Source organism: Rutidosis leptorrhynchoides, chromosome 3 (assembly GCF_046630445.1).
Source record: "Rutidosis leptorrhynchoides isolate AG116_Rl617_1_P2 chromosome 3, CSIRO_AGI_Rlap_v1, whole genome shotgun sequence".
In the NCBI taxonomy this organism is placed as follows: domain Eukaryota; kingdom Viridiplantae; phylum Streptophyta; class Magnoliopsida; order Asterales; family Asteraceae; genus Rutidosis; species Rutidosis leptorrhynchoides.
In genome coordinates this window covers 493,696,511-493,705,648 of record NC_092335.1, presented here as the reverse complement: position 1 = coordinate 493,705,648, position 9,138 = coordinate 493,696,511, and the positions used below count along the sequence as shown (strand labels likewise).

Genomic DNA, 9,138 nt, shown 5'->3' with positions numbered 1-9,138 from the left:
ACCTTTTTGGAAGCATGTTTATTATTTCCCATAATTTGGGTATGTGAGCATGTGTGTACGTCATGCAATTTCTTTACGATGAAGTTGTCAGTGTGGCGTATTTTGTATGCACTACATTTCCACTCACAATTTGGCAACATGCATTTAGCAGTGAATCGAGATTTGTCAGACTTTACAGGCTTAATTTGGAAGTTTTCTTCAAGACATTTTGTGTATAGATGGTTTACAAAATCATCCTTGTTTAAAAAAGTTTGTCGAACTTTAATCAAATCGGATACTCTATAACTGGTTGTTATTTGGCTCGTAGATTCAGCTCTTGGTCATGCTCACTCAATAAAAGTGGCATATTCCAGAATACATCCTTTTTTTCTTCCTCTTCTTCATTTTCATCTTCATCTTGATCTTCTCTGTCATTTTCTTCCTCCGAAGCACTAGACGCGACAACTGATTCAAAAGGGTGATCTGTTTTTTTTAATTTTACATACGTTCTCAACTCCATAGTTGAAGAAATCAAACTCTTCTGTGTTTGGAGGTGGTACTTCAGGTCGTGCTTCTTCCAAATTGGGTGTCTGAAGGTTTGTGCTCTCCTCGTTTGTTGGTAGGTTTTGTTGGACATCGTGTGTTGGTAGGTTTTGATGGACATTGTGTATTGGTAGGATTTGCACTGACTGTAAGTTTTCTGGGAGTTAATGCATTGTAACTTTGTCGACAATGTAAATATTAATAGGAGCATTTGATATTGCATGTTGTAGAAAATCACGAAAGTCTTCATAATCATCAGTAATATCAAAAACAAGATTATCGACAACATATCTCATTGAAACAGGAGCATTAGGTGGCAAATTAATTTTTCTAAGAACATTTTTTAACAATATTCTTCGAGTAATTAGTTTTTGGGGAGCAACTGGGAGTTTTAATCGTGTTCTAAAACAATCTAGAGGCAAATACATAGGTAAGTTATTAATAAATTGAAAAGAACCACCACAACATATATGAATAACAAAGGTTTCATTATCACTAAAACTCATTATTTAAAACAAAGAAAGTTACCTTAATGACGCTTGAAATTATATGATTTATGTTGAAATGGTGGAAATGAAGTGAAAATAGAGCTGGTAATACCTTATATGAATTGAAAAAGTTATCCGTAATAGTACAAAATTCGTACAAAATCTTATCCACGAAATCATGAAAATCTTATCGGGATAAGACGCAAGACGCAAAGGCGCAAGTCGCAAGACGCAAGACGCAATACGCAAGGACGCAAGTCTCTTTGTTGCGTTTGTCAGTAACGCAAGGTCGCATGGTCGCAAGATCGCAAAGACGCAAGGTCGCAAAGACGCAAGGTGTCTTGCGCCTTGGGAGGGCAAATTGTCAAACTTTTTTTTTTAGGGCTGTCAGTCAACAAGCTTAAAAAAAAAAGGGTATTTTGGTGATAATCCCATATTGTTTCTATCTCAATTAGTTTCATCTAAAGTCGGCTAGATTGATATTCCTATGCCATTCAATCATTACCACAGGGGAATCATAAAAAGTTACCGTCATGTTTAGGGATGGCAATGGCCACCCGATCCACCCGCTTCGTGATGGATATGGATGAACCTAAATGGATATGGATACGGATATGGATGAACCTAAATGGATATGGATATGGACATGGATGAAAAGTTTCATCCATGGATATATCCATTAACACCCGAAATACGTATACAAGATCATTTACCCTTAGATTTACATTTTGTTTTCAACCCTATAATGAAATAACTATAATATATTACAATAAAACATGTATATCTAACAAAATAAACTTACAAATTTCATATTTAATTTTTTATAATCAATGTTTTATAATAAGTTTAGAAAATTTCGTTATATCTTTGACAAAGATTACACATTTTTATGGATAGAATTTTTAATGTCATTTAATATCTATTTTTGCTATACTACGTTTATGTTTTAATCGCATATCAAAAAATACTATAACATTCTTTAATATATATTGAATATCCATTAACCCGCTTAATCCATTGGATATGGATATGAACGGATGATCTGAAACTAAATGGATATGGATATGGATACGGCATCACCCGATCCATATCCGATCCATTGCCATCCCTAATTATGTTAGAACAGTTGACACCACCTTACAATGTCGAGAGTAGAGTATTTTTAAGAGTTGTCTCTCAATTGTGTTACGTAGTATATCAGACCATCTTCTCGTATATCCAGACCGCATTCGCGAATTCTTTTGGGTTTTGAATATGATCGTAATTCAAAATCAATAAATTTTCTGCTTGATGGTTCGCACTACAATTGGAACGTAAAAGCGTTCAATATGGCATTGAGTTTCCCACATTGGGAATAACAATTTTACTCTTTTAGTTTTGATCCTACTAACCTTGACTTTTGCCTCTCGAGTCCCGTCTTACATTGACCCTCACATGTACGAAGTGATGCAGACAATTGTTCAAATGCAATTTGAAGAAATTTCCATTGTGGTTAAAGGTATCAAGGTTGGAATCTCTTTGTATTTGCAAGCACGTATATCAAGATAGCATTTTATAAATAAGTTCGTCGAAAGTGCAGCCCATCCCCGAAGAATATATAACAATTAATCATATGACCATGATGACAAAATTAGCCTAGAACGCAAGCCAAATCCTGTAAGTATTTTTATATTCTCTTTGTTTAACATTTGAGTTTCAACTTGTCAAATTATTTCAAATATCTATGAACGGATCTCATGGTGTAGCAACCCGTCCCACATCGGATCGTGCATGAAAGTTTGAGACCCTTATAAGCTTAAAGTAGTGACTAGTTAATATCTTTCACTATTGTTTTAGTTGTAAACCTGAAGATATTTGGTTAATCACTGTTTTAGCTTTTGAGGGGCGATACTCACTCGAGGTGTGACGGGCAAACGGCCCGTGGATCTCTTGGTGCCGTTATGAGGGTCGGTATCAATTGGTATCAAAACCATAACCTCTCGTGGTGTGATGGGCACTCGACTCATGCATCTTCTGGACTATCCTCACGGGGTGTGATGAGCACAATGTCAATGATCATTGACTATTTTTTAGACCGGTCAGTTTGTAACAATCTGTCCCACATCGAATTGTGCATGGAAATTTGAGACCCTCATTGGTGAGTAAGTCAAAAGAACCAAATTTAATGGAAACGGGTCATAATTTGTTTAAATAGCTCAATATTTACGATTTAAGCATTTGTGTATTCTACCAAGTGATTATTTATGTGATTGAAACCAATTTTAAAATCAAAACTTCTATGCTGTCTCCAAATCATATCACTATTCATTCAAATCAGAACTTGATGTCACGGCGAAAACATGTAAAACTAGACTTCAAACAATGTATAGCTATAACAACACATCCATTGCTCACACTCGAGCAAACTACAACGAACAGGTTCACATACACAATCTCAAGTTGTAAGATTCAAATACAAACCCTACATTACTTTACAGACTTCAAACCTCAAAATATTGTCTCTCAATTATCCGCTGCCTGCACACCAAAATGCTCTTTCAATATATTTTTAGAAGTTTTACCAAATCCTTTACCAACTTCTTGCATTGTAGTAATCTTATCAAACTCACTTTTAATTTGACACATTCTCGTGAAAACCACACGTACCAGTGATGGGTCGGCTGGCGGGGAGCATTTTGCAAGTATTTTTTTCTCTTTGTCGAGTTCTTCATACAGATCTAGAAGATAGTTCTTTTGAGTTGTGAGAATGTCTTCAGCAATCCTATATTCGGTTTCTTGAGATTTCTTGAGTGAGGCTAAAGTCTTACCAATCATCAGTTCAAGTTCTATTGATTCTAAACGATTATCAAAATTTGGAAATGATATTTGATGTTGTGAAGGCTCCTTAACGCATGAAACATCTAAAGTGTCGGTTTCACACTGAGAAACTTCTCCTGTTGCCAATTGAATAACAAGATTAAGTGCAGAACGTATTATGAGATGCTCATTAAGTAGACTAAGGGTAATGCATCAAAATGAGTAAGGTTGAACCGTAGTAAACACATTGATTCCATCTATGGCTCGATTGAATTTCATGATTTCATCACTAGCTTTTTATAAGAAACATAAACATGAGCCTAAACAAGTCAAAGAACTAGAATATTTGCCTAATATAGTATGCTGCTAGTCAGTATCAATTCCTTAAACAACAAGGCTAATGAGCAACTCAGAAGTCGAAATTACTCGGCGAGTACTCGGTTTTTACAACCTTGGTCAAACTCGGCCTTACTTTGAATATCGGCCAAAACTCGGGATTATTTGGAAAATCAGTCAAACTCGGTCAAAATTGTTCAAAACTCAGTCAAAGTCAAACTTGGTCAAAATGAGTAAGGTTGTGGTTTGATGTTAAGCAGAGCACATACAAGGTACCTGTGGTAACAGCGGATGTATCTTCCCGTTTCCATATATCTTCATGAGAATGCCCATCCTTCAGCTGAAAAACAAGAAACGTATTAGTTAATAGCAAAATCATTTTCAATCCAAATAAATGATTTTCGGACCATCTTCCTTAGATTTAAAGATAATTGGCCAACAAACTTGGCTAGTAGGTCAAAACACATAGCTTTTAGCAAACCAAATAGGCGATTCGACGTATCCACACTTTTCCAGTTTTGTTTATTAAATTGAATTTTGACCCGTTTGACTCGTTTAACACATTTTACATACAACCCGTTCAACCAAAATAGCAGTATACCTTTGTTACTGCAGATTGAACATGATCCAACAAAGTCTTTGCACTTGGTCTGTTCAATTTTGTTTATTAGATTAAATTTTAACCCATTTGACCCATTTAACACGCTGTACAGACAACCCAGTCAATCAAAGTAGCAGTATACCTTTGTTACTGCAAATTGAACATGATACAACAAAGCCTTTGTATTTGGTCTAGTCAATTTTGTATATTAGATTAGAATTTGACCCATTTAACACGTTGTACAGACAACCCAGTCAACCAACGTAGCAGTATACCTTTGTTTCTGCAAATTGAACATGATACAACAAAGTCTTTGTATTTGGTCGGGTCAATTTTGTATATTAGATTAGAATTTGACCTGTTTGACCCATTTAGCACGTTGTAATAACAACCCAGTCAACCAAAGTAGCAGTATACCTTTTTTACCGCAGATTGAACACGATGCAACAAAGCCTTTGCATTTGGTCTATTCGATCCACGCAAAATAATAACACAAAGATTAAGTACTTTCATAATTTTTTCACCATAACCAATTTGCTCACAGCTCCTAAAAAGATTCGTGACATATGGAATCAAATCAGTTCTTGAATCACACCGTCTACAGTAATATTCAACATCCAAACCAATCGTTCCACCTACAGTCCCAGCCATGTAAGATCGAAGGCCACATTTAACGTGACAAATGTGTCCACAAATTAAACCATCTTTAACCGTTGCTTCACATCTAATAAAACTTTGATCACCATTTAATGAATTGACTGTTTTAGAACAAAGTATACAGCAACAATCATGGCAAAAAAGTGGCTCGATGCAACATATATCGCATGGCATTATGTTTGAATGTTTTGTTTCTTGTAAGCTGGAACAGTTTATATTTCCAGCTTTGCAGCCTGCAGGGTCAAATTTTGGACTGCAATCGGAAGAAAATTCTGTGTTTCCTGGGTAGTTTTGATCTGAGAAATTGATAAATGAGAACAAATAGTTAATAACTTATATGTTTCTGATAGTGCATTTAAAAATGAGGATTGTAGCCATAGTTTAAGTACCAAAACCAAGATCCGCAGACAAGCCAAAATATAAAACAAGCTAAGTTTATTTTATGACTATGTAACTTATATTAGTGTACCATATGCACTAGATGATACACTTGATATAGCATGTTTAATAACTAGAAAAGCATATAGCTTTGAAACCTAACAACTGTCAATATTATATGAACGGTTATGATTATAACAATTTTGAAGTAGATCATATTTGTGGGTATCAATATCTTCCAAGTTATATTATGTTTATCTTTTCACTAACTAGACTAACTAAACCATCATTAGCGTTCCATAACCCATAGTTATAACTTACAAACCTAGCTTGAATGTTTTATAGTGAATGTCTCTGGAGCCAACTAATCAACAGTAATCACATGTGCAACATCCACTTATTATTTAAGCTTGATTAGAAATTATAATACCAAAAGACTCTACAAGTTAATAGATATAGGTCATACTTGATTTGGACTTAATGAGCTTAATATATGGAGAGTAATAGAGAAGAGATGTGTTTGTTTTTAACTTGTTAAATAAGACGTGTCTTAAAAAAAAAAAAAAAAAAAAAAAAAACACCAAATAAGTGTGTAATTACATTCTGGTAACTTTTTTAGAATTTGTTATAACTGATTTTACAACTATCTCACATAGTGATTTTAATTATTCAAACAATTATTCAGCACCTAAAACAAACAATAATTATGTATCTGCTACTTATTCCATATTCCCTACAGACATCTTATAAATTCAGACAGCATAATTTAATGAGAAAAATAAAACGAGGCCATAGTATTTGTCATGTGAGTCAACAAAATTACCTTTAATTTTTCCAGGAATATTCCAGTTGAACGAGGCGAAAAAGGCGTTGGTATTCATCCCGGGAAACACTTCCAACAAAAACCGCTCAACCGACGACTTACTGGCGAAACCCTTGCTAGGTATACAAGTAGGACGTGTTGATTTCAGTTCTTCATAAAAACGAGTAGGTAAATAAAGATACCTATCCCTAAAGTAACCTTTTATACCGATTCTTTTTCCGACTTTCCAACCCCATATATCACCCGAATTTGGAAAATCTTCCGGCGCATACGGCAAACCGTCACCTGAATCATGACAAGACACCGTGTAAATCTCGCTTTTCTCCGATTCGGTGGTGCTTCCATCGCTAGTTTCATGGGGAGGGTCGATTTTCATTGCGATAACAAATTTAATGTTTTAACTGCATCCAATACCATATTACCATATTTTAACATTATTAATTATTATTAGTATTTTTTAAACGGATGGAATACTTGCGAAAGAAAAATATATATTAGAGGTGACAATATGTGCGAATGAGACAGTATTAGTGTTGTAGAACTCGGAATTACTTCGATTACTCGTCTTGCAACCCTGCGAGTACTTGATCAAACTGAAAAATTCGGTCAAACTCAGTCAAAATTCGGTCAAACTCAGGATTACTCGGGATTACTCGGAATATCAGTCAAAATTTGGTCAAACTCAGCCAAAATCGTGATTACTCTGAAAATCAGTTAAAACTTGGTCAAACAGTCAAAGTCAAACTTGGTCAACATCAAGTACTCCCTAAAAAGTCCCGAACGAGTACTCCCCTGAGTAGCGATTTTTGCATCCTTGACTGAATATGGCTAGCAAATGTGGGTTTTGTTTAGATGGGTTTGGGTTGAGACACGTCGGGCAAGTTTAAGTGTTGTTTTAGAAGAAAAATATGTAAGACCCGAATGTGGGTCAACTTGATCACTACCAAAACGTTCAACCTGTTTCGTTTTTAGCTACTTGTTTCGAGTTGATCTGTTTGAGATAAAAGTCATAGAACCCAACCTAGATTAGCCCATTCAAGAGTAAATTGGTTAAAACTAATGACTGTTTATAATGCATAATCGTAGTAGTACGACTACGACCAACCCCTAATGACCGTTTATTTCGCTCATCCATGCCATTTTATTAAAAACATAAATTATCTTATAATCATATAACTATTTTGAATTTTTCAATTGGCCACTCACTCAGGTATTCAGTAAAAGCAGAAGCAGCTAGTAGATTTTAAATGGCCAAACAAAAAATATAAAAATACATATACAGTACCTATTTTTTAACATAACTAGCTTAAAATTTTGAATAGAAAAAAATGTCACTGGTAAAAATGACTTAGATGCCTTTGATAGGTGATAAAATAAAGTTAAAACTACCCGAAATAATAAGATATTGTTTAATTGGGTACATATTATGTCATAAACCCTATATTAACTCAGCTTTTGATTATTATCTTAGAACAAACCCTAATATCATCATCATTATAAACATGATAATCATTTATTCAACTAAAATAATTCAGCACACATGAAATGCAATACCTGACACTCAAGCAGTTTCCAAAATTTGATGCTGAATTTCACCGCATTGGCTAGAATTTCAGCATAAAACTCGACATAAACCCTAAAACTTCCATAAAAAGTTAACCAATTCCTGAATATAAGAGTTTTCGAGAGCGATCGGGTGATAGTAGATGTTGGTGGAATTTTGTTGTCGACGGATGGCGACGGCTAAACGATGGTTTACGGTGATGGTGACAAGGGTTTTTATTTCTTTCCAATAATATTTTTTAAACCAATGATACTTCCTATTTTGTTAAAAAAAAAGTGTTAAATATAGATTATTCGAAAACGACTTAATCAAAACCAAAAATATAAATTAATTTTAAATTGTTATAATTCTAGTGGTTTATAACAACCTTTATAGCTGATCTTAGCAAAGACTTCTTAATATATGTATCTACTATGAATAAAGAATAAAGATAAGATGAAGAAACCTTCTATATTATGAAAGTTAGGTACAAGTTTGAATGGCAAATATGGATGTCTTATTTATAATGCAAAGTTTACTGTGCAAATAACTATTCTTCTGTATGCGTAAGTTCTGTATACAAAATTGACATCCACATAGCCACCTTATCTTGACTTTGTGGTATCATAACACTCCCCCTTGGATGACAATTTTATTAGAGTGCAACTAGTACTGTCTCGTTAAAAACCTTGCTAAAGAAAAACTCAGTGGGATAAAAACTTTAGTTAAGGGAAAAAAGTGTGCAGTATAGAGTTGACTCCCCCTCAAGTAGACATCGCTGAGTCGTCACATCTTTTGAACTTGCCTCATGCCAATATTGTGAACGTGTGTTCTGAAAACAGCGGTTGACAGTGCTTTGGTATAAAGATTAGCAGAGTTGTTGATTGAACGTATCTCATTTTAATCTGGTTGTCTTTTACGAGATCTTGAGTATATGAGAAGAATCTGAGGTTTTCATCTGAAACTGTATCATCTAAATCTTTTATGTACAAGT

At 34.4% G+C, this 9,138-nt stretch overlaps 1 protein-coding gene across 1 annotated transcript; it reads right to left on the bottom strand.

Moving 5' to 3' along the window:
- Nucleotides 1-3,322: 3,322 nt before the first annotated feature.
- LOC139898210 (uncharacterized) lies at nucleotides 3,323-8,381 on the bottom strand. The gene is made up of 5 exons (XM_071880936.1): nucleotides 8,156-8,381; nucleotides 6,602-7,002; nucleotides 5,161-5,696; nucleotides 4,419-4,482; nucleotides 3,323-3,943 (listed from the first exon to the last, which is right to left on the bottom strand). The coding sequence occupies exons 2-5, from the start codon at nucleotides 6,975-6,977 to the stop codon at nucleotides 3,513-3,515; spliced, it is 1,407 nt and encodes a 468-aa protein (XP_071737037.1). The 5' UTR covers nucleotides 6,978-7,002; nucleotides 8,156-8,381; the 3' UTR covers nucleotides 3,323-3,512.
- Nucleotides 8,382-9,138: the final 757 nt, after the last annotated feature.